Source organism: Diuraphis noxia, unplaced genomic scaffold, assembly GCF_037042655.1.
Source record: "Diuraphis noxia isolate RWA-SAM2 unplaced genomic scaffold, SU_Dnox_SAM2 contig0003, whole genome shotgun sequence".
NCBI classification, from domain to species: domain Eukaryota; kingdom Metazoa; phylum Arthropoda; class Insecta; order Hemiptera; family Aphididae; genus Diuraphis; species Diuraphis noxia.
Genome location: NW_028301713.1, coordinates 21,879,190 through 21,906,155, shown reverse-complemented (window position 1 = coordinate 21,906,155; position 26,966 = coordinate 21,879,190). Strand labels below are relative to the sequence as shown.

The 26,966-nt window shown below is 30.5% G+C and overlaps 1 protein-coding gene and 1 pseudogene across 1 annotated transcript in view; one reads left to right on the top strand and one right to left on the bottom strand.

Moving 5' to 3' along the window:
- Window positions 1-21,708, top strand: part of LOC107162240 (uncharacterized) — a 59,435-nt gene extending 37,727 nt beyond the window's left edge. The window contains exons 9-10 of the mRNA XM_015509054.2: window positions 12,892-13,088; window positions 19,227-21,708. Of these exons, the coding sequence (XP_015364540.2) occupies window positions 12,892-13,088; window positions 19,227-19,391 (362 nt within the window). The 3' untranslated portion in view covers window positions 19,392-21,708. The remainder of the gene's footprint in view (window positions 1-12,891; window positions 13,089-19,226) is intronic.
- Window positions 1,700-10,007, bottom strand: LOC149057037 (uncharacterized; annotated as a pseudogene).
- Window positions 21,709-26,966: the final 5,258 nt, after the last annotated feature.

Below are 26,966 nucleotides of genomic sequence, written 5' to 3'. Positions count from 1 at the left end.
AGTTTTTTTGGTCGTCCAACATTTTTTTACCGACACTTCAAAAAAATCTAAAATTTCAGCGTTCTATAAATAAGTCAAAAAAGTCAAACATTTTTGAAAATTAAACTGTATATATATAACACTAACATAAAACTTTAATGAAAATTTCAAGTATTTACAGTGATTAGTTTTTGAATAACAACCATATAAAAAAATCAATTTGGTCGAAAACTGGTTTTGCGTAAAAATTCCAGTTTTTCTGTCATTTTTTTTTTTTTGTTTTTCTCGATTTTTTTTGAAAACTGTTGGAAAACGTTTACTTTTTACCTCTATAATGCACCAAGGATCTTCAATTTTACATCGGAAACCACCCCCAAAGTTTGAAATCGAAGCATTATTTCGGCTAGTTATGCTGTATGAACACAAAAAACAAAAAAAACACACACACATCATTGTAAAATCAATACATTCATCACTTCGTTCAGAATCTAAAAAACATACATAATTGTAAATTCAAATAACTCCGTTCAGAACCTAAAATTAATTTAATAACAATCCTTTTCAATTTTTTTTTTAAATATCAATTAAATTATTTTTTTTAATACTAAATTTTTAAATTTTGATATCAATGTGACATTTAAATAATAATTCTATAATTATATTTCTTTAATTTTTCGGGATAATCAACCCTTATATCTTCCGGATAATCTTACCCTAAGTTTTCTGGAAGATCATCCCCTATATCGTCCGAAAATTGATTCCCTAAAATTTCCTCCCCTATAATTCCCGGATTATTATCCCCTATATTTTTGGATAATCATCCCTTATATCATTTGAAAAATCATCCCCTAAATTTTCCTCCCCTATATTTCCCGGATTATCATCCTCTAAATTTTCCGGATAATCCGAAAAATTATCACCTAAAATTTCCAGATAATTCCTTATATTTTCCAAATAATCATCCCTTATATTTTCCGGATTATCATCCCTTATATTTTCGGATTATCATTCCCAAAATTTTCCGAATAATCATCCCCTTTATTTATATATATCTCAGAATTGAATGAATCGTGCACATTACTCTCATAAAACTGCATAGACTCAGTAACGATATGTAAAAACAAATTAATCTGGTCTTTAGTTATGACATTACATTATATAACACTCACTATAATAGTAATATATTTGAAAATTTTGGAGCACTAGTGAATCTTGACTCAGAGCTATTTAATTTAATTTGACTATCCAGTGGACAATTTTTTTTTGATAAAGGTAGACAAGCATAATACAACAAATCTTGAATTAAATTTTCAAATCTTAGATTTAAAAAGAAAAACTTTTATGAATTTTTATCTAAGATAATTTACTAATTTTCGTGATTTTTACGTATGTTGTCAAAATTCAAACTTTGAATGCTTATAAAAAAAAATTGTGACTGCATTTCTTTTATTTTTCACCTGCTAGTGTAAAAATATATTAGAAGCCTTGAATTAAATTTTCAAATCTTAGATTTAAAAAGAAAAACTTTTTTTTTATTGGTCTTGAAATTTACAAAGAATTTCCGCTTCGACAACTATCGGCCATTAGCGTTGGATTAATTTATATAATTCGAAAGAAAGAGAAAAAAAATTTTTGTTAATTTTAATATCCAAAAAATATGTACATTTTTGAACATTTTGTGTCTTATAAATATGTATATGTCAAAATTGTTGTTGTTAACTTATAATAACTTTAATATTTGTGATTGTTCGAAGAAATGTATTGTATTTGTTTCGTTTTCAGGATTTGGACCTAGAATTTATCCAATGTCGTGAATTATGTTTAATTCTTCTCTGGTTTTTTGGTATTTTCAACATTCTTCGAATATGTGTTTGATGGATAGTGAGGTGCCACATAATTGGCATATAGGTGGGTCGTCTTTTGCCATCAATTATCCGTGTGTCATTTTTGTGTGACCAATTCTGGCTCGATTTAGTTTTTTTTTTCATTTGTGATACTTATGTTTGGGTTTCTTTTCCATCTTTTCAATGTTTGTTTAATTTGGTTTAGTTTGTTTGTTTGGATGTTCCATATGTTTTGCCAAAGGGAGGTCATGATTTTTCTAATTTATTTTCTAACATCTGAGTACTGAGCAAAGTTAATGTATTGTGCGTCATTTGAGCGGCAAGCTAGTTTAGCTTGTTTGTCTACCTTTTCATTGCTATCAATCCCTATGTGTCCAGGTATCCATATAAGGATTATGATATTGTTCTTTCTTTTTGCTTCTTCAAGTCTGTTTTGGATTTGTATTGCAATATCACTAGGATTAAATTTGTTTTTTATACTAATGATGAAGCTTAACGAGTCACTTAGAATAATACATTTTTCATTTTCATTTTTGTTTATATATTTGATTTCCAGTAGTATAGCCACTTCTCCGGCTGTATATATGGAACATGTTGATGGTAGTTTAAACGAAGTCTGTAGATTGTTTTTTACTATGGCTATTCCGACCCCATCATTATTTTTGGATACATCAGTGTTTGCACTAAGGCAGTATTCAGTATATACATTTATTATTATTTATTATATTGTAGCAGCTGCGCACGTTATCTCCCTGTCTGCTGTGATATTAGCGATATGCTCTTATCAAGTTGATAGTGAGCGGCGTGCGTAACTCCAACGGTTTTGTTTTTATATATTTTCCTGTCATATTGTATTTATTATGGTTTCTCTCTAGTAACTTCGTTTTCTAATTTTTTAAGTTCTTTGTCAAGCTTACTGAGAGGCAGTGCAATCAATTATTGTTCTAGTTTAATTTATTTATTGTATTTCGATGACACTGTCCGTCTGCGAGCTTATAAAAGTCCGGACGCACCAGCTCCGGTTCCCTTTTTTCTTGTTTTTCGTCTCTGGGACTCTTTTCGTATCGTTTTTTGTTGCTTTTTTGTTGAATTCTCGAATCTTCCGTTGTAACTCACGATCAGCACCCACAAAATTAGTGCCATTATCACTATATATATTAAGAACTTGGCCACGCCTTGACATGAATCTGGATAATGTTGCTAAGAAATCAGCAGTTGTGAGGGAAGATACCAATTCCAAATGAACAGCCCTGGTGACTAAACACACAAACATAACCCTTCGTTGATGACACTCTTCGCAAACCACTTCGAATGGTGAATGGTCCACAGTAGTCTACTCCCACATTTGAAAACGGTCGTTCGATAGTCACACGTTCTCGTGGAAGGGGTGCCATAAACGGTGGGATGAATTTGGGCCTGGAACGGAAACATTGTATACACCGGGATACTGTTTGTTTTGCTATACTTCTCCCTCGGATTGGCCAAAATTCATTGTTCATATGCGCCAACAGACTGTGGTCCTATGTGCAATAACTTGCAATGCTCGTATTCAAATAATAACTGTGTGGTTTTACCTTTGCAAGGAAGTACAAATGGAAATTTTTTTGAATCTGCAATGGGGGCATTGGCGAGACGACCACCCACACGAATCAGACCAAGTTTATCAATGAAAGGGTTCAACTGCTTGAGGCAGCTATGACGTGGGACTAATTTACTGGCTTTAAGAGCAGCAATTTCATCAGAGAAGGCTTCAGCTTGAGTTTTCAACAACCAAAAATGCTTTGCCCATTGAAGTTCTTCGCTACGAATGAAGCCAACTATCTTTTGTTTTCGTCGCCTGGACACAGGAGAACAATTGACAGTGAATCGCTGTACTATAACTGTTATTCTCAACAGTTTCATCCAATTTGAATAGGTGTATGATATCCAAGCTAAAGATGTTTGCACGGTAGTTAATATTAATTTTACAGGTCTAAACTCAGGAAGTTCTGATGGCAAAGTTGGAACGCTGGGCCACATGGTATGTTCATTACTTAACCAACTAGGTCCAGACCACCATAGCTGCGATGAGGAAATTGAGCCAACATCTAGACTTCTTGTTATGAGATCAGCGGGGTTATGATTAGTGGGCACATGAAACCATTGGTTGGACGTGGTTAAGTCGAGGATACGAGCCAATCTGTTTGAGACATAAACTTGAAACAGACTCTTGCTTCGAATCCAAGAAATAACAATAGTGGAATCAGTCCATAGGTAGACGTCAGAGGGTGCTATAATAATATTTAATAACTTCAACTCAGTTTTAACCTCAGATATCAGCTCTGCTACAAGTAAGGCTCCACACAGCTCTAGCCGAGAGATTGTTGAATGTTGAATTGGAGCTACTCTGGATTTTGAGGTTAACAGATTTACAACAACAACACCTGACCTGCAGTAGTGGTAAAACGCAAGTAAACGCATCCACCAAATGCATCTTGCGAAGCATCGCAGAAGCCATGAAGTTCTAACCTTAAATACTCTCCAGAAACTACCTTTCTTGGAATTTTTAATTGAGTAAGTAATTGCAAGCTAGAGTAAAATTTGATCCAAGGAACTTGCAACTCATTGGGAATTGCATCATCCCAACCTAATTTAAAAGTCCACAGTTGTTGTAGGAATATCTTGCCCTTTATGAATACAGGGGTGATTAAACCAATAGGGTCATAAACGCTGTTTATGTCTGATAACAAACTGCGTTTTGTCATGCATGTTGGCGCAGACCAGTCTTTAACAGCAAAATTAAATGTGTCTGTGGTCGGTTGCCAAAGTAACCCTAGGGTGCTTATCATATCTTCTTCATTCAATTTAACCATAAAATTTGGATCATCAGTGGCATCAGGTATTCGATTAATGAGCGAATGAGAACTGGAACACCATTTTCTTAAAGGGAAGCCAACCTGATTTAATATTAATTGTAAACGTTGATGAATTTCAAAACATTCATCCTCAGATCTTCCTCCACTTAATAAGTCATCAACATAGAAATCCTGAGCAAGGATACGCGTTTAACTGAATTATCATGACTATCTAGAGAAACTTGATGAAGACAACGAGTGGCTAAATATGAAGCTGATTTGGTACCATAAGTAACAGTGTTCAGTTTGTACTCTTGCAAGGCTTCATCAGGGCTGGCACGGAAGAATATGCGCTGCAGATTGCAATCTTCTGATGAAACTAAAACTTGTCGGTACATCTTAGCTACATCAGCTGTGATAACTACGTTATGAATGCGAAATCGCCATAAAATTTTTATTAAGTCTGGCTGCACCTTTGGTCCTCGAAGAAGGATGTCGTTGAGTGATAAGCCGGATGAAGCAGCAGCAGACCCATCAAATACTACTCTAACCTTGGTTGTCGAACTATCCATCTTAAACACAGCGTGATGTGGTAGATAATATGTCGGACCTTGGTAATCAAGATCAGCCAATTCCATGTGCCCCAAGTCCCTATACTCATCCATAAATGCTTTGTAACTCCTTGATAATGTAGCATCTTTAATTAATTTCTTCTCTAAATTTAAAAATCTTCTTTTAGCCATTGAGCGTGAGTCACCAAGACAACTAGGATCTTGCTTAAAGGGTAATTTGACTATGAATCTTCCAGAAGCATTTTGAGTGTATGTTGAATTGAACATGTGCTCAGCCATGTTCTCTTCGATACGTTTTGAATTGGCAATGGAGGTGCATAATGAGAGAGCGGAGCTACTGGATACTGTGGTCAATGATGCATTGTTGTGTGACAGAATTGGAAGCTTCCCAGCAATTATCCACCCAAAATCAGTTTGGTATAACGCTGAATGCTTTGATAAAGGCCATTTTCCGGAACCAAGTATGCCAAAAAATATATCTGCTCCCAACAGAATATCAATAGGGCCTGGAACACCAAACTGAGGATCCGCCAACTTTTCTATGATGTGTTCAGGTATATTCAAAATGCTTTGATTTATCAATTTGGCAGGTAATGCTGGTACAATGACTGGTAATGTGTGCAAGATAACGTTGAAACTATGTGAACCAAGCCGGGACGATATGATTGTTTTTGAAAAATATTTTGCTGAGGAAGTCATGGACCCAACGCCAGTGATGCTGAAATCATTCTGATAAAAACTTAATCCTAACTTCTTAGCAAAATTTTGGTCAATAAAGTTTAGTTGCGATCCAGAATCTAAAACAGCACGGCATTTGTATCGTTGACCATTGTTATTATAAATATGAATGATTGCTGTTGCAAGCAAAACAGTTTCTGAATGTGACTGAACTTCCTGGCTAAAAGCAACTATGTTATCATTATTTTCAGCGTTAGGATCTTGGGCAATGACTGGTTTGGTGCTTTGACTAACTCCCTTGTCTTCGTGTAGTTTAGAATTGTGACGTACTCCACACTTGGGGCAACTAGGAAAATAACATGATTCAACACGATGTCCTGCATTCAAACAATTGTAGCAAAGCGAGAGCTTTGTGACAGTCTGCCGTCGGTCATGTATTGGTAGTTTATTGAATTGATCGCAAGAATATAGTTTATGTGGAGCAGAACAAAGTGGACATTTTGTCACTTTGACGGTTTGTCTGTTGGACAACTAGAAATCATTCCAGCTTCATAAGCAGACACTCGCTTAGAAAGGAACAATTCCATGCTGGCATAAGTTGGTAATTCCTTTGTGCCCTGCCTCAATTGCCATTCGCCAGCAGTTGTTGCGTCTAGCTGCCCACAGATGAGTGTCACTAGCCATGCATCCCAAAACTGTACTGGCTGTCCCAGGGCTTTGAGTGCACGGACGTGAGATGACACATGGTGATGTAAGTTTATTAGTTCCACAGTTGAAGCGGCATTAACCTTAGGTGACTGTAACAAGGCACGTATATGAGATTGTATTGTGAGGCCTTTATTCTCATACTGACGAACGAGCTCATCATAAGCAACCTTATAGTTCTCTGCAGTGATAGAGAAGTTCTTAATAATATCAGAAGCAGCACCAGATACACTTGTTTTAAGATAATGAAGTCTTTGAACATCATTAAGGGAAGTGTTATTGTGAAATAGCGCATTAAATGTATCAATAAATGACGACCAATCTTCTAGCTTGCCATTGAAAACTGGAGGCTGTATTGTTGGAAGTCTAACTGAGTCACCCACAGATAGGTGTGAAGTTGATGCTACATTTGTGAGATTATCATCAGTTTGTTTAGTGACAAGTTCTTCCATTTCAGACTTTAATGTGTAATAAGTATTTTCAGCATGCAGTCGTTCATATTCTTCACCCAGGTCTATAATATCATCTTGAACTGAACTTAACTTATCCATGAGCTCATTTAGTTTTGTGAGGCGAGTTGAAACTTGGCGAATGGACTGAACTGAAGGGTTGAAAGTCTCTATATAAGTTTTTATAGTTTCAATTGATGACTCAATAGAATTTCGTTTCTTTATAAGTTTTTTCAATTCTGCTGACCGAGCCATAACAGTATATTTTCTTCAATGTGATATTACAACAAACTTGTGATATTGTTAATCACAAAATATACAAATCTACTTGGTGAGCAGAAATAACAATACAGTTTAGAGAAAATATAATGATAATAATTGACAATTGACAGCAATCAAAACAAATTAAACTATAATATACAGCATCACGTCGAGGTCACCAAAATGTATGCGCAGCTGACGTCCTTTATTTAAATAAAATCAGGTACGCCTCTACGCCAGAGAATAATAATATGGAATAACAATGTATAACAATGTATAACAATGTGAATAATAATATAATAATATAGAATAATTATGATAATAATGTGTAACAATATGAGTAGCCCTGCTGGCTCAACAAATGACTATAATGTATAATATAATATAATATTATAATGAATATAATATGAATGTATGTATATGTGCTTGATTAGCACTAATTAAATGAATATAATATGAATGCATGTATATGATATATGCCTCAGTCGGCCAATACAAAAATGAATATAATATAAAAAATGTATATAATATATGCCTCAGTCGGCCAATGCAAACATGAGTATAATATAAAACATAGCCAATTGGCACAAAATATAAAATTCTAATAATACAATAATACTATACAAAAAACAAGGTACTCACAAAATACAATGCAGGCGGTTACTTTAATCGGCGGATTTCATCCCACGCGACCGTGCCGGGAACGTAATATAATAATAATAATACACAAAATATAACAACAATGTCAACCGCACGTCCGCACACGTGCGACCGCTTTAAAGTAACCGCTGACGAGCAAGCCACAGGAACAAGGAACCACAAAGCCAATACAAATAATGACCACCCTGCTGGGAAAAATAAAATATAAGATCTGAAAATATTATGATTGTAGAAACGAATACATTACCAAAAGAAATATAATAATGGCGACCGAGTAATAATATAGCAGCTGAACAGCACACGTGGATTTTTATACTTCAAAAAAGCAACAAAAAACGATACGAAAAGAGTCCCAGAGACGAAAAACAAGAAAAAAGGGAACCGGAGCTGGTGCGTCCGGACTTTTATAAGCTCGCAGACGGACAGTGTCATCGAAATACAATAAATAAATTAAACTAGAACAATAATTGATTGCACTGCCTCTCAGTAAGCTTGACAAAGAACTTAAAAAATTAGAAAACGAAGTTACTAGAGAGAAACCATAATAAATACAATATGACAGGAAAATATATAAAAACAAAACCGTTGGAGTTACGCACGCCGCTCACTATCAACTTGATAAGAGCATATCGCTAATATCACAGCCGACAGGGAGACAACGTGCGCAGCTGCTACAATATAATAAATAATAATAAATGTATATACTGAATACTGCCTTAGTGCAAACAATCAGTATATATTTCTTGAAAATCGAAAGATGTTCAATATTGCTTTTTAGAACATTTTTGTATATGTTTGGGGGGAGGGGGGTGTTTTCCTTGTGTAATGTGTTTAGTTCAATGTTAATGTTGTATGTGTTTGTCCAAGGTGGGCTTATTATTTTTTTATTATTTGTGGTATTTTAGAATAGTCATGATTATTGTGTAGTTCTATAAGTTCTAGTGTTCTTTTGTTCTCTGATGTTGGTTTGTTTTTGCTAATCTGGATAGTCTAGTTGCATATAATAGTGTTAATTCAGTTATTTTTAGATCTGGAGTTAGTTCTCCTGCTATATTGTAGATGCTTTTGATTGGACTGCTTTTGAAGGCCCCTATGTCCATTCGCATTCCTGTGTTGTAGTTTGAGTCTATGTTTTTTTGTTAGTGTGTTTGTTGCTGACTTATAAAGAATTGAGCTATACTGTAATTTTGCTTGGATTTTTGATTTTAATATTTTAATAAGTGTTTCTGATTCGCTAACCCAATTTGTATGTGACAGTAGTTTTAGTATTTTGAGTGCTTTATTAGTGGCTATCTTTAGGGATTTTATGTGCGGTGACCATGTGAGTCTGGAATCGAAGATAACTCCTAATATTTTTATGTTTTTTTTGTTGATTATGTTTGTGTTGTACAATTTAATATTTAGTTCACCTATATTTGATTTTCTGGAAAATATTATGCAATTTGATTTTTCTGTTGAGAAGCTGAAACCGGTTTTTGCTGACCATTTTTCTAAGTAATATATAGTTTCTTGTAATTGATTTTGTACTGTATTTATGTTTTTGCTTCTACATGAGAAGTTGGCATCATCAGCAAATATGTTGGCTTTTATTGGAAAATTATAGCGTTTATCGATTTTATTGATTGCCACTAGAAATAGTGAAACAGATAGTGCAGATCCTTGTGGTACTCCATTTTCTTGTGTAAAGTTGTCAGAAAGTTGATTTGATATTTTTACTTGGAAAGATCTATTTGTTAGAAAGTTTGTAATAAAATTTAGCATATTGCCGGTGCATATAATTTTATTGAGTTTTAATAAAATATAGTGTCTCCATGTAACGTCATAGGCTTTTGATATGTCTACACTGAGTAAGCCTAGTATTTGTTTATTTCGGATTGCTTGTTCAGCTTCATCTTTTATTTTAGTGAGGTTGTCGTAAGTGGACCGGTTTTTTCTGAAACCACTTTGGTTCGGAGTTAGGTAGTTAATTTTTTCAAGAAACCAATTTAGTCTGAAGTTAACAATATTTTCCAGTATCTTACACATTGTATTTAGCAAAGTTATTGGCCGATATCCTTCTGTACAGAATCTGCTTTTTCCTGGTTTGTTAATAGGAATCACTATTCCTTTTTTCCATGTTGATGGGAAAGATCCATTGCACCAAATGTTGTTATATATTATCCCCTATATCATCCGAAAAATCATCCCCTGTATTTCTCGGATTATCATCCCCTATATTTACAGATAATCCTTTATATTTTCCAGATAATAATCCCTTATATATTTCCGGATTATCATCCCTTATATATTTCCAGATTATCATCCCTTATATTTTCCGGATAATTATCTCATATATCATCTGGATAATCATCCCCTAAAATTGAAATCATCCCTTACATATTTCCAGATAACCATCCCTTATTTTTTCCAGATAATCATCCCCTATTTCATCTGAAAAATCACCCCCTAAATTTTCCTTCCCTATATTTACCGGATTATCATCCCCTATATTTTCGGATAATCATCCCCTATATCATCTGAAAAATTATCCCCTACATTTTCCTCCCCTATATTTCCTGGATTATCATCCCCTATATTTTTGTATAATCATTCCCTAAATTTTCCTCCCCTATATTATCCAAAAAATCATCCCTTATATATTTCCAGATAATCATCCCTTATATTTTCCGGATCATCATCCCATATATTTTCGGATTATCATCCCCTAAATTTTTCGAATAATCATCCCCTTTATTTATATATATCTCAGAATTGAATGAATCGTGCACATTAGTCTTATAAAACTGCATAGACCCAGTAACGATATGTAAAAACAAATAAATCCAGTCTTTAGTTATGACATTACATTATATAACTCACTATAATAGTAATATATTTGAAAAATTTGGAGCACTAGCGAATCTTGGCTCAGAGCTATTTAATTTAATTTGACTTTCCAGTGGACAATTTTTTTTTTTTGATAATGGTAGGCAAACATAATACAACAAATCTTAAATTAAATGTTCAAATCTTAGATTTAAAAAGAAAAACTTTTATGAATTTCTATCTAAGATAATCGAACTTTACCGTAATTTTTACGTATTTAGTCAAAATTCAAACTTTAAATGCTTATAAAAAAAAAATCACGACTATGTATTTTTAATATTTTTCAATGGCTATTGTTATAATGTGTTAGAAGCCTTGTATTAAATTTTCAAGCTTTTCTACCCAACAAATACGTTTTTATCGATATTTATAGAATAAAAAACAAAAAAAAGTTGAAAAATTAAAATATCAGTAAACAGCTCAAAACAAATCTAAATATTTTGAAAATTGTATCAAATATAGAAAATGCCTATATTATAAACATTCAGTGATCATATGCTCATTATTATTAATTACCAATTATTACTTATTGTATATTGTATCACTGTTTCTATCAATATTGTAATTGTTGAACTATAATAGTTATACTGAAAGTTCTTAATAAAAAAAAAAAAATAAAAACTCATAACAGTATCAATCTGCCATCAAAATGTAAGATAAAAATAAACAAACAAAATCTGAGTTGAACATTTAGATAATAATATTACATATAGCTCATTATTTCTAAAAATACAATCTGGTGATAGTATAAACTGCAATAGTTAATAGGTATATTAACATATTCAACTTTATTTAGATATTAGTATACTTAGACATGCAATTACAGAAATGTTATGATCACTAAGTAATTTTGGCGTGAGTAAAATAAATGCGAAATTGATAATGGATGGTCAAACTTCTTTTTATAGTTTTTATATATAAATATTTAATTTTATTTCAAGTATTCAAGATATTAGGGAAGTTAGTACACTCATATACTTCTATCTTTTGTTCACATCATTCACTACCTAACCCATAGATATAGAATAGGTATTTGTACACAAAAACTGAACAACTATTGGATGCTTTTCCTAAAACACGTATTTATTACATATAATGTTAGGTAATTTTTTTGGTGTAAATGCAATTATAAACAATGCAAAATATATTTATTATATTATGCAAAATAGGAACTATATTATAAGATAATTCACGAAATTCACTTTCAAATGTTCTAAATGCGTGGTAAATTATATATTAAACATATTGCAATATCAATAACGAGAATAATTTAATATAAATATATATTGCATTAAATAAACACAAATCAGTAGGTATATTATAAAAATAAAAATTGTATTAATTTTTATCAGGTTTCAACAATGTAATATATTATATAGGTACTTATATAGATATATCGATATTATATAAATACTGTTGTTAAAAACTGATTTTCCGGGGCGTGTCAACATCAAAAAAATCTGAGTGTGGTCAATCAAATACAAACCAATGACACACTAAATATTGATAAAAGAAAATTTCTGCAGTCTATTATTTACAGTGGTTAAGAGGGGGAGAGTTTCTAAGAAAACGTTTCTCCAGTCCCGTACACGGAAAACCGATTTTCCAAGGCATGCCGACATCAAAAAAACTCTGAGTTTGGTCAAACTAATGACGTACTAAATGTTGGCATCAGAAAATTTGCGAAAAGTCAATAATTAACGGGGGCGGGGGGGGGGCTATGGAAACGTTTCCGCAGCCCCCCGCAAGGTTGGGCCCTCGATTTTCCGAGGTGAACCGAAATCAAACAAATTCTGAGTTTGGTCAAACAAATACAAACAAATGCGTATTAATAAATGTTGGCAAAAGAAAATTTGGTAAAAGTGATATGTGGGGAGCTGGGAAAACGTACGAGAGCTTTATACAATGTGTAAGAAATGGCTATATAATAGCGATGCTTTTGCAGCGGTGCCTTTTATATAAATTATATAATGTTATTATTGTATTATAATATAAAACTTTTTCTGTATTTCATATAAATATATGTGCCGACGAAATACATCAGGCGAATCGTATGTAGGCCAAAAAGGTACGGTCGTGGGATGGGGTATCACTGCGTTCCCGACGGGCGATCCTAGCCCAACATTGCAGAAACTCTCCGTGGAAGTCCTGTCAAACTTCCAGTGTTCCCGTGTCATCGACGATCACGTGGGTCTGGGCATGTTGTGCGCCGCCGCTCCATCGTTGCAAGGGACGTGCTTCGTAAGTAGTTGACGATAAAAATAATTGCATAAGTCATAATAGCTATAAGGCTGCAGTGGCGTAGTTATGATTTTTTTTTTTAGGGGGGGGGGTATTATAATATATGATACTATGATATGATATAATATTTTAGAGCCTAGATAAGGACGAGGTGAAGTATATCCGTGATCATAATTTATATAACAAATATGGGTAATTTTATGATCGAATAATCTTATATCAAGTCAACGCATTAAACATTTTTAAAAAAGGCTTTGGGGGGGGGGGGTCTATCCCCATCATCACCTCACTATAGGACTGGGATTTCGATGCAAAGGCATCTTTTTATCTGGCTTTTTGAACCGTACAGTTGGTCCTTAAGTAAACAATATGCTTTGGACGATAGGTACCTACTGCCGATACTGACTATTTTAAAGTGCCTAATTTTTTGATTTTTTTGACAAAATTAACCTTAAATCCATTTTTATAGTACATTTTTTGAGGTTTTTAGTGCATTATAATCCCAGCCCAAGTCTTAAAATTATAGTACGCAAAAGTAAGACATCACATTCACTGCAGTGTGTGTAGGTTATTATGTCATATATGTGCACTGCTGTGCGTTGAAAAATCGGATCACTAGGACCGGTATAAGAATGCCACTGGTACACATGACAAAAATCTTAAAATGTAATTTTAGCTCCCGGAATCGTGATGTATATTTACATTTTAATAAAATGATTTTATTGATCGGTTCAAAAAGTAGCTATGAAAGTCATTTCAATCCGATTTTAATATGATATAAAGTTTTATTATAAATTTTTATAGCGTAGGTATTCGGAACATTTTTCATTATAATATACTGATGCAGTAGTGCAGGGTAATTCATCGAGCATACTTATTATACAGTTATTTTTTCGTTTAATAGTGAATGTACTAGAAATCTGATTTGGAATTTTTTAAATATACTTCAAGACCATATTTTCAAATTCTTGAGGTTTATTTAATACTACTTGAGGCAATACAAACTTCTGCTTTTCAAATGTAACCCGTCTCTTCTACTGTAAAATATTTATTTGGTTATTTATTTATTTTATTGAAAATCTTGATGTACCTAATTCAAAATCGAACGAGTATAGTTTCTCAGTTATTAAAATGTTTATGGTAAAAATAATATAGTCCTTAAAAATGATTTTACAAAAATTAAAAAATTGTTGTAATACTAAATCTTGTATTTATTATACTCATTTAAAAGTTATAAACGTTGATGGATAAATATTAATTAATAAATTTTAAAATTACCATAGCCCGCACAATGTATTCTAAACCCTGTACTATGAATTGTCTATAATCTTATTATCCTTAGTACACATATAGCACAAAGGTAAGAGTTAAAAAACTACCGTACGAATTGTGATTTTGATTCGTCGACATTTTCAGAAAAATAATCACTAAATAATTTATATCTTAATAGGTACTATATAATAGTATATTGTATTAGGTAATACTCTTTTTTAATGAGTAGTATAGAAAATCTCAGAATTTCAAAAATATGGTCAGATTTTGAATCACTACAGTAACTACACTGTTGAAGAATAAAAAAGAGCGATTATCATACATGATGAATCACCTTTATACATAAATTACATGCGCTCTAGTAACTACGCCGTAAATTTCAACATTTTTCAAAAATAAAGTGCATATACTTGCTTTATAACTTACATTAATAATATTTATTAATTTTTTTAAGTATTTACTTAAACAATTAAACTATATAATATAATATATATTAACTGGCTAAAAATATATCATATTTAACCCTTGAATTAGTTTTAGATTAGTTTTCACTTGCATTAATTGCTGATATAATTTTTTCTAAATAATCGATATATTCGCTTGCTTTAATAACATCTACCTATGCACAAGTGTAACTAACCTAACCTACACGCAGACGAACGTTTATTATATAGACTCGCTGTTTCCATATTTTTATCATACAAATATGCGAAAAAATTTTACCCAGCGTAATAATATTTTAATGGTGGTGATGATGATTTCAGCGCACAAGTGCAGTATGGACTACGTTACAAGTGCAGCGCAATGCGCACATATATCATCATAATTTAATGACTCAAATGCCCAATAATAATCATTGCAGCAATGTACGATAAAACTATATACATATAGGTGCCATAATTTTCACAATACACGATACACTCAATAATAATTATTGCAGAATCATCATAGCGGAATGTCCCGTGATATATTATTATTATATTGTTGTTCGGCGGAACAATATTAAACGCCCGCAAACGTTTCATATACGCCTATTGTTTTATGCATATTATTATATTAAAACATTCGTACATAATATTTTCGTTTCCGATCTGGCCACGCGCGATTTCCCGTAACACAGGCACGAAGCCCAAGCCCCTAATTTCGTATAATTTATCACGCGGTGGTTATATGATTGTGTTTGATGTGCGTCGACACACACGTCCGGCGGTTTAGTATTTACATAACGACGTTTTTATTCAAATCGTATTTGCGATTAACAGCATAATGTGTGATCGCAGGTCGTGTTATCGCCAAGTACCCTGTTGTATGCGCCGTGTACTGCAGCTAGGGTGTTTTCTGCAGGCCAGATTTCCAGTAATTTTTTTTTTTCAACATTTTTGATAGATACTTTAAAGTTTTACATATTATTTTACTTTCAATGAACAAAGACTACAATCTAATGACACTCGTAGTCGAGATAGAAAAAAAAAGTTATTTACAAATAAAATGAGTTGACCACACTTCATATACCTACATGCCTGACCTAAAACTATTTATTCGTATTTCCAAATAAACCTTTTGTATACCTATAGTTGACATATTTAATGCATTGTTTGTAGGAATATATTTCAGTATATATAATATACTTTAACCGCAATATGACGTTGAATATGTATCCAACACTTTTATATACGTATTTTATTGATTTTTTTTTACGAAAACATTATGATAAACATATAATTTATTTCATTTTATTCCAAATAGATATTTAATAATTAAAACGTCATACTATTATAGTGTTGTTATTTGTTTCAAAATCGATTTAAATAAAAACTAACGAGCAACTTTTCAATTTCCATAAAAACAGTTTGATATTACACTCTTAATTAAAAGTAGCTTTTTGTGATAAAAAACAATACAGTATTAATGAAAAAAAAAGTCAAGTTAAAATGAAACCACTTTGAGATGCTTTAATATTGACTTTTAAAGTATAAAAAAAAAGTATATTAAATAATACCATACATATTTTTTAATATATTATACTAAATAATGGTCTATTACACCAAATTTGATTTAAATATTTTTTAATATTAATATAGTTTTGCATCTAAAAAATAAAAAGTTTTGTTGAATACTATAACTTATAAACAATATAAAAGTTTTTTTTTTATGTCATACGTGCGAATAACACATCAATATTTTAATAAATGAATACGTTTATAAAATAACAAACAATAACACCTTAATAACAACTCAGATTAATAGGAACTTCTAATCTATATTAGTTATTACAGTTCGTCAGTGTGTAACTAATTAATCAAAATCAAAATTATTTCGATTGAGTTCGTTCCAGTGCACAAACTACTGCACATTCATTTGTTCTTGCTATTATTAGCAATCCATAAAATATAATAAAATATTCGAGTTTTTCACATGAATTTTTGGGTGCAAAATAACTACAAAATATTATGTATAACATAAAAAAAAGTTTGTGTAATTTAAATTAAACAAAAGAATTTTTAACTGTGTTAAATTCCACTGGTTATTGATTTATGACTTATAGCCTATAGGTTCAATTTTCATTTAAAATTTGATTCCTAACACTATACTGTTGTTAATCCAATAATTAAAATGACAATTTTTTGACAAAAAAAAAAAAAAATCTTTCCTGCCCTTCATATTTATAATATTAAATTTTTAATTAACACGTGTTTGATTAATATGATATATTTAAGTATTTCATTTTTTTTTTTTAAGTACACGGTTTACATAACATGAATATATTTTATTTGTCCATTTTTTTAAATGCATAATTTATGTTTAAAAATTACCATTTTAGTATCTAAAAATAAATGTAAAATGTGATTCATTTCTTTTACCCAAGATTTTTCGTAAAATACATTAATTTTGTTTTTATTAATTTATGTATAATTCTTCCTTATATATAAAGTAACTTTTGCAATGAAATTACTTTTATAATTTATTCAACTTAGCAAATTAGCTATTTCACTTTTTTAATATATTTTTAAATATTCATTTTAAAGTTCAAATATTCGAATTATTATACATGCAATTGTATACAGAAATAGGTACCTATTCAAACTTCATAATATGCTATTCATGAATATAAATATTAAATGTACGTACTATTATACTATATAAATAAATTTCAAGTATGTCATATGATCCATTCATTTGGCTCGTCGTATTCATGTTAGTATATAAAGTACCTACTTTGTACTTGTACGTAAAATGAAAATGCTAATAATAAAAAACATGATACACAAATACATAATACATATATACTATAGTTATAATATTTACTAATAATATTTTCAATATTTCATGGAAAATTTTTTTTTTTATATTTACCATAAATCATAATGTATTAATTTTTTTTTTTCAAATGTAAAATACCCTTTGAACGATTGAAGCCCTAACATATATCTAATACAAAAGGTTGTAAGAACCCCTTTGAAAACTTTGAATCACTTGTTATTTTTATTTTTAACACGTTTTTTCTTTTACTATGTGGCGCTATATATTATACGTTGTTTGGAGTTATAAATGCAGTACGTTTTCTATATATAGTATACCTACTATAGATATAGATACTTCGTGCCTATATACATAGAATAGAACATAATAATATATAGGCATTGCGCAGAGTTTCCTGAAGCAGCACGAGTTCGCTTCGAACAGTTTTTTAGTTTTTTCTAACCGGAATCGGCTCGGATCTACATAATTTTAGCGCTTTATTTCAGGTCTCGTGATCTCGACTTATCTTTATGTATGTGCACGTATAAAGTACTCTCTGAGTAAATGAAATATAATTTAAATGGTCCTGCATGGCTGCACCTATAATACTATATTTTGTTATTTACGAATTTTGTATGGAATTTTGTAGTTCAGTAAAAAAAAATCCACAATCACGCTGTCGTTTGGTTGGCGGTGCACTTAAACTGAGAAGTCCGCATATGTTCCTATAAGTTATAGGGTAGTCTAACAGCAGGGTTTTTACCTGTAAGCCGTTACAAAGGCTGTGACCCATTTCGCCTAAAATCGACCTTTCCCATTTCGACCAAAGGCATTTCAGTCGTTTTAAAATTAAGTTGGCAAAGGTTTTTGAAAAATACATCCTATTATAATTATCATTTTTATATAAATACATATTATACTACAAAAAAGCATCTAAAAAATTGTCACAAAATAAAATTTTTTTTTCAAATTTCTTCAGATGCTCTCTTTACAAACTCGTACCAAGTAATTTTAGTTATAATACAAATTTCCAATTATTATTCTAACCTAGCTATACTAAAAAACCAACGAGAATGTGAAACATATTATTTATTATACTACACTACTATATCAGACTCATAATGTAGTTGTTGTAATCTCATACTATAATCTACCGATCACAAACTTATGACATGACAGTCATCGGTCAACTATAATATGAAAGAGTTTCCACATTAAAATGTTAACAATTCCAATGGCCGTAGCTTCTCGTGGATTGCGTAATGTATTTTATTTGAATAGTTTTTGGTAGACAAAAATAATTGGAAATTTGTCTTAAAACTGTAATAATAATGTAAAAATTAATAATATATATTGAATTGTGTAATGATTTTTGTTTGAATAGTTTTTTGGTAAACATAAATAATTTTTTATAACTGTATAATATAATGTAAATATAATTTAATGTGAATTATTTTTAAAATTTCTTCAATAAACATAATTTTATATTATATTAAATTTAATTACCATAGTCAGCAATTTCATTTTAAAACGCCTTTGGTCGAGACGGAAAAGGTGGATTTTGGGCGAAACGGGTCCCAAAAATAGTGACTTTACACTTTTGTTTACTGCATTTTTGCATTTCAGGGTGACAGCGGTGGCCCTCTGACCGTGGAACGAGATTCGGGAAGAAACGTTTTGATCGGCCTGGTGAGTTATGGCGTGACAGGCTGTGCAATCAAACCGGCTTTTCCCGACCTGTACACCAGAATATCGGAATACACGAAATGGATTGACGTCAACACCTCGTAACAACAATAATAGTAATAATGATAAAAATAATAAGAACAATAGTAATAGCCAATAGGTAATATTAAGGATATAGAGATAACGATTTTAACCAAGTTATAATATTTATAACGATAAAACGTTTGACGACGTCGTACAATAACAATATCGAACGTCGCCACAGTAGTCTAAGAACACTCATAAGTAAGCAGTGGCAGTGGCGTACCCGGGATTTTTCAATGTGAGGGGGAGGGGGGTTAAAAACAAAAACCATCCAACTCGAATTTTTAATAAAATCAGTTCAATATTAGTAGGGCTTGGATTTTAAAGCATAATAAATAGCAAAAAAAAAAACACACGCAAATACAGCATCACTAAAAAATTAACATGGATTAGTTGTAAAACGTATAAAACAAATTTAAAAATTTATTTAAATTTAAAAAAGAATTAATTAGCATATAATTGGAAAGATTTTCAGTAGCGAAACTGACTCTATCGTCTATATTTGTATTCATATAGAAAACCATGTAATATACTCATTTATAGTCCATATACTGCGCGCTTATTCCAGATTTTCTTATTAATTATATTCAATTTTTTCTTTACAAGTTATTACTATAGCATAATAAACATAATATACAAATCCAACACCTAAAATAACTGTAAAAAGCGATAAAAAGGCAAAAATAGCATTTATACAAAAAAAAATTGGTTTATTTGGAATGAGAATGACGCGTGAAACGAATTTATGAATAAAAATTACATCTCTATTTCATAGGTATATAAAAAAAAGAAACATATTTTGCTTTAAAATCCAAGCCCTAAATATTAGTTATCATTTAAATTTACAGACTACAAATGGTTTTAATAATTAGGCAAACGCACGATTTAAGATCCTATATAATAAATTATATGGGTAAATCTAAAAACAAATTATGATAAATATGTTCAATGGTGGTGGGGGGGGGGGCTTGTTAGCCCCCTACCCCTTGCGTACGCCACTACAGGTAGGTCTGCACCTTACCAAAATATTACATTGTTTATAAATTTTTAATATATCATTGTTGCGTCTTATGAGTTATGCGTATCATGCATGGACTACATTATATAATAATATTATATTATTATATAATATAGTTTGCCAACCATGTTGCGTTCGCCCGTAGTCTTTTGCCCTATATAAATTCTATTCTATAATAGTATAATATATTGCATATGACGCGTAGGCGTAGTATAATATATGATTTATTATTTCTGTCCAAACGTGCCCGTGTGCAGCCGCCATCTCGACGGCATAAATATAGTTGTGCTAAATATTAACTGTTAATTGACATAATAATTACATTTATCTAATATTTTACCAATACCGATTTACGGAAAAAAAAAAAAAAGAAAGACATCTTTCGTTTAAAAACGCTTCGCCGTAGTACCAAACGTTATCGACGAATTGCGTTTAATTTTCGTAGAATATTATGCACTTGAACATATGACCGTGTGGGTATATCGATCATTTTTATACTTCGAAGTTTGTTATAAGTTTTAACGATATGTCTGGCGCATTAATAACGAATTCGAAAACTGATGAAATTACATATTGTGTGCTCGTCTGATGAGTGAAAATATTAACTGTAGGTACCTACCTAAAGTTTGACAGCTTGCAATATTTTTCGTAACCGTAAAAGTCTGTAAACATTATTATTTTGGAGCTTTGAGAAAACATCGTATCGAACACATTGTTACCTAAATATTACGTAGTATTATGTGTGTGTGTTGTAAATGTTATGAGTAAAATCAATACATTTTCCTGTTTTTTTTTTTTGTGTTTATTTGTTAGTTGTTAAATAAATTACCTATTATGTTTGATTCTTTTAACCATTTTAGACTTGAATTGTAAATTGTACTTAGAAAGTTTGAATATAAATCAAAACAATTAGTATTAATATTTTATTATAATATGATGTGCTAATTATTATTATTTGTAGTTATGATAAAAATTTAAAGATATTAGTTTTACTTTTAATTGTATAAAATTATTTATAAAATTATCCTACTAATGATTTTGTATATCACATGAATATTAACTATTAGTAATATTGTAGCGACTGTCATTTTGTTTAAAATTAAATTACAGTTAAGAGTAAAAAAAAAAAAATGTACATCATCTAATTAAGTACGACTTTCAAGAAGTAATAAAATATTTTTTCCTCGGGGTTGACCTCGTTATTCATGTTTAAACAGTAAGATTGTTCGCGGAATCTAAAATTATAAATGTCAAAATTTAAAAATTTGAATTGTTGATTAGTTGTTACAAATTTTTTGAAATAAAATCATAAATTCCGTATTTTTTTTTTTTTTTTCAAAATTAAGTAGGTATATATTTTATTATTTAGGAAAAATTCCACCAAACCTAATGGCTATAATAGTGTATGGCAGCAGTTCTCAAAATGTTTTCTTCCGCGGTGCCCGCTGGTGCATGTATGGTATTTATATTTGAAATGATCTTAGTAATGTCTAATGATTTAAATAAAACTGACTTTAATATTTCCTTCATTACAAATGTATTTTTGAGAGGATAAAATAATATTCGTTATCGACCTTTTATGTAGGTACGAACACAAACGAGAGGATTAAATAAATTGCACAAGTCAAACACGCCGGCAATAATATATGAATTTGAATAAAGACACATCAGTCTTGCATTGTAATATAGTGACGTGGTTACCGATGTCATCATAATATGTAAATATTGTTTTGCTCACAACAGATGAAAATACATTATTAGTGCCATCGAAAATGTATTAGTCTCCATGTGCGTTGTATAATAATATAGCAAACGCGTTTACACGCCCTTCACACGCCATTTTCTCATCATTTTATATTGCCCACCCGCGCACAATTCTCAAAAAACGAACTCCATTGTTTCTGATGTTCTCTCGGTTTTCTGTTACAGGTGAAAACTTCACTCAAGTTTACAGCATATTTTACGCCACACACAGAGTCTTTGGATAAAAAGTGTAAGAGATACCCACACGTGTTTTTTTTTTCTAACTGATTTCTCCCTTTTGTCCTATATGATCGTTTTATCTCGCTTAATACTATACCACTCGACTCATGCACACATACTACTAAGTACCACTTGTAATTACAGAACATCCTCTTGAGTCTCAAAATATTTCTATTTTTGGTGTTTTCAAATTTCGAGAAGTACCTATTTATATAACATCATATTATGTAATACTGTCTGTACATTTTTTCAAAACCATACGAAACAACTTGAATTTGCAACGTAATTTTTGAATTTGACTGAAAACAAAACTAAAAATATTTGATTATTTGATTTGTTCACATAGAACTCTTAACATTTTAAGCGACATTTGCATCGAGAGAAATTCTACGTGGATGTATATAATACCTACAAATTTTAAATTTAATAATATAAATGATTAACATTTCGAATATTTATAGCTTTGTAAATAACCGCGTATTCCCCAGGGCAACATTATAATATAATGTGCAGTGATCTTAATATTTGGACTTTCTGAGTAAAACTTTCAGACACGCCCATTACGGCCAGTGTCCGCTGGCCTCGAGGAAGTTCACTGAAATTGAAATATTTTGCTGAGGTGCGATGTTCACCATCTAATGTGTTCCATCTAACACTTAACCATTATTATGGGTTCGTCTATAACTTGCATGGGCTGCACTTTACAGCCGTAATTTATAATGCTGTTGTGGTCGGTGCAGAGAAATTTGGTTTGCGTCATTATTTGCATGTTCATATTATTACACCGGTTAAGTCATTTCGTTTATCGCTCATATACGCTTCGCATCGGAGTTGTTTTAAAGTGTCACTACATCGTTCGAAATTTCACGCACGTCTGTTAAAATCTATATTGTTTTTTTCTTACTTATGCAATCTGTAAATCTGCAAAGATACAGACAATCAGTTTTTTTTCTTTTATTATTTATCGGTATAATTATTATATTTTTTAATAAGTGATAATTATATTTACTACAAAGCGTATTACGCAAATTCACACTAGCCAGAGGATTACTACTCGCATTGATATTCCACGTTAATTCGTTTTAAACATTAGCGAAAAGACTATGGTAATTATATACATTTTAAATTTTAATTGTTGTGCCTTAACTTTCATGATTAAGTAAGTCAATAAATTATTTATAGACATTCTCGGACCCAAAGTTGGGAATGTAATAACTAATTAGGCAGGTGTAGGATTTTAATTTAATAAATAATCAAAAAAAAAAAACTTGCAAAGTTTTCAGAAGTACAATATTATACAACTGTAAATTGTTCATTATTATACAACTTTTCAGTATCTCAAAAACTAAAAATCTTATAATTTTGTTTGGGAACCTTGATTTAATCTGAATATTAAAAAAAAAAAATTCTTTTTACAGCACCTTTCATAGTAAATCTCAAGAATATACGTTTAATTAAAACTGTACCCACTCTCACCGATACATTATTTGGTTTGTTTGTTAATGTCGTGTTCTTTATACATTTTAAAAATGGCATTTAAATGACTGGGAATTCAAATTTAAATAACTAAACGAAGTGAGAGAACTAAAATTCATTTATAATAATAATAGTATTTTTTTTATTTTTTTTTTTATTCATTAAACTGACCTTTTTCCTTTAATAACCGTACTTAATATAAGTCTGTGTGATAGGATTCTTGATTTCGGCAAACAAATATTGATCTTTAATTTCTAATAGAAAACGAATTAATAACAGGTGCAGACAACAATAAAATATCTGAATTTATTGTGAATTTTCATCGGCCATTTTTGTGATAGCAATGATCTATTTACCATAATATTATTTATTAGGTATTATGATACAATTATATTATTTAGATATATATATATATAATATATAGACAGTGTTTTAATAAATAATAACTTTAGTAAATTTGTTGGTGCTCGTTAAATTATAACATCTCTTAAACCTACTTAAATTACACAAATGAAAGTGAATAGAACAAAAAAATTATAAACTATATTTGTTCAAAGTGTACACTATACATAAATAAAAAGCATTTTAATATCAAGTATCTAGGTATAACTTTTTTGGTAACCTTCCATTTTTTTTTTTTTTTTAATAAATACTAAGAAAAATGATTTATATAGCAGTGGAAACTTAACTTTTCCTGCAATAATAAGCCATTAGTCAAAATACAAACGAACTAGTCCACCTCCACACATGTTCGGCTAGAGTATAGGTAATTTTTATTATTATTTGGCTTTTAAGTCATTATATAATTTACAGCTGAAACATATTTCATTTAATTTCAGGAATTTGTACATCGCCCACACTCCTAATACGCGTACCTATATTTACTTGAAACGAATAATCATTTTTCAATGTTCAAATCGATATTATCAGGGCCGTCTTTAACCGAGGTCCTGGGCAGTGGTTTAATGGGGCCCCTATACGACTTGGACAGAACACTATTTTATCAAAACAGATAAATAGTGAGGTGGTAAATAAGAAAAAGTCTAGATTAATTAAACTGTAGATTATTAATTTTTCATTTCACATTAAGTATAGGTAGTATATAATAAATTTTTTTTTAACATTTATTAGAGTACACGCAGGGTGTCCCGTGAGGATTTACCCATTACGATATCTCCCGAAATATAATGGTGATATCGAAATTCTGGTTTTGTAATGAGACTCACAGGGATAAGAACTACAATTATTTCATATTTTAATGATTTGGTAAAAAAGTTAAAAAAATATATTATTTTTCAAAAATTTGACTATATCAATTTTGTAGTTTATTTTTTTTTTAAATATTGACGTTTCAAAATTTTATTTTCATTAATTTCCTGATTTTTAATTTTTTTTTTTGTTTCGAGAAAAATTGCGAATTATTTAACACCGTAATGTTATCAAACATTATGTGACCCGCGCGATTCCCATAAGGCCGGCCGAATGCTTTTCGTGTTCCTAATGGTTATAATCATATTTTATTTCTTCAAAACCAGAAAAAATATTAAAAATCAGGAAATTGATGAAAATAAAATTTTGAGACGTCTACAAAATGGCTATCTTTAATTGTTTTCGGAAATAATTAAATGAAAAAAAATATAATTTTAAAATTTTTACAAAAACATTAAAATAAATTTAAAAATGAAATAATTGTAGTTCTTATCCCTGTGAATCTTATTATAAAACCAAAATGTTGATATCTCCATTATTTCGTGAGATATCACAATGGGTAAATTCTCGCAGGACACCCTGTATACAATCTGTAATAGTGGTTATGTTAGTATATGATTTTTTAATTAAGTGTGTTGCCGATTTAACTAGAAAAAAAAAGGTTAGTATATGAGGTATATATACACTTGATATATATACCTAATATATACAGGGTGATTTTTTTATCATGAACCACTCATTATTTCAAAAAGTATCAATGTTTTTTAAAATATTTTTTTACAAAGTTTCATATTGTTAAAAACACAACGTTTTTATGAAAAAATTATATTTTTAAATATTTTTTATCCTTATAATTTTTTAAGTTTTTTACTTTTTTGAATGGCAACCTACAGTTTTAATTTCATATTCCAAAGCAGAATATTTTTCTAAGTATTTTGATATGTAAAAATCGAATTTTGGACGAGTAGTTCATGAGTTATAAGTATTTAAAGTTTAGACAAGCGGAGTAGTGGACAAACATTTTGCGGGGTAACCCCGTACCACTCCACTCCGCCAATCTAAACTTTAAATACTTATAACTCATAAACTACTCTTCAAAAATTCGACTTTTACGTATCAAAATACTTAGAAAAATATTCTGCTTTGGGATATGAAATTAAAACTCTAGGTTGCCATTCAAAAAAGTAAAAAACTTAAAAAATTATAAGGATAAAAAATATTAAAAAATATAATTTTTTCATAAAAACGTTGTTTTTTTAACAACATGAAACTTTGTAAAAAAATATTTTCAAAAACATTGATACTTTTTGAAATAATGAGTGGTTCATGATAAAAAAATCGCCCTGTATATATAAATACTCGACTTTGGGGGAACGCAGGGGGACGGAGTACCCCAACTAATTATTCAGAAATTTCAACGTACCCCTACTTTTATTTTTAAGGGGAACGCATGGAACGCTAAATCATGCCATCATTGCCATTATTCTGAATTTTTAATTTTTATCAAAATGTTAAGTGATAACATATATAAATAAATAGTTTTTTTTGTTTTGTTTTAATTGTTTTAGAGTTTTTTTATATTTTATTTTATAAGTTAAAAATATAATATACAATATAATATTTACATAATTTTTATTTTATAAATTTAATTATTCATAAATATTTCCTATATGATTTAAAGAGGTGTATTAGGGGGTGTGGGGGCGTAGCCTCACGGCTTTGTAACGTTTAACAAGTGATGGGGACGCTCTTTTTTTTAAAGTTAACAGAGTCCCCCTACTTAAATTTTGTCAAGTCGAGCACTGTAGGTATATGAGCGGAAAATGTACAAGTTGACTGTGAAATCGTAAGGGAAGTAGCAACCCAGCAGTAACACTCGACGTGATGTAAAAGGTAGTATAATGTTAATT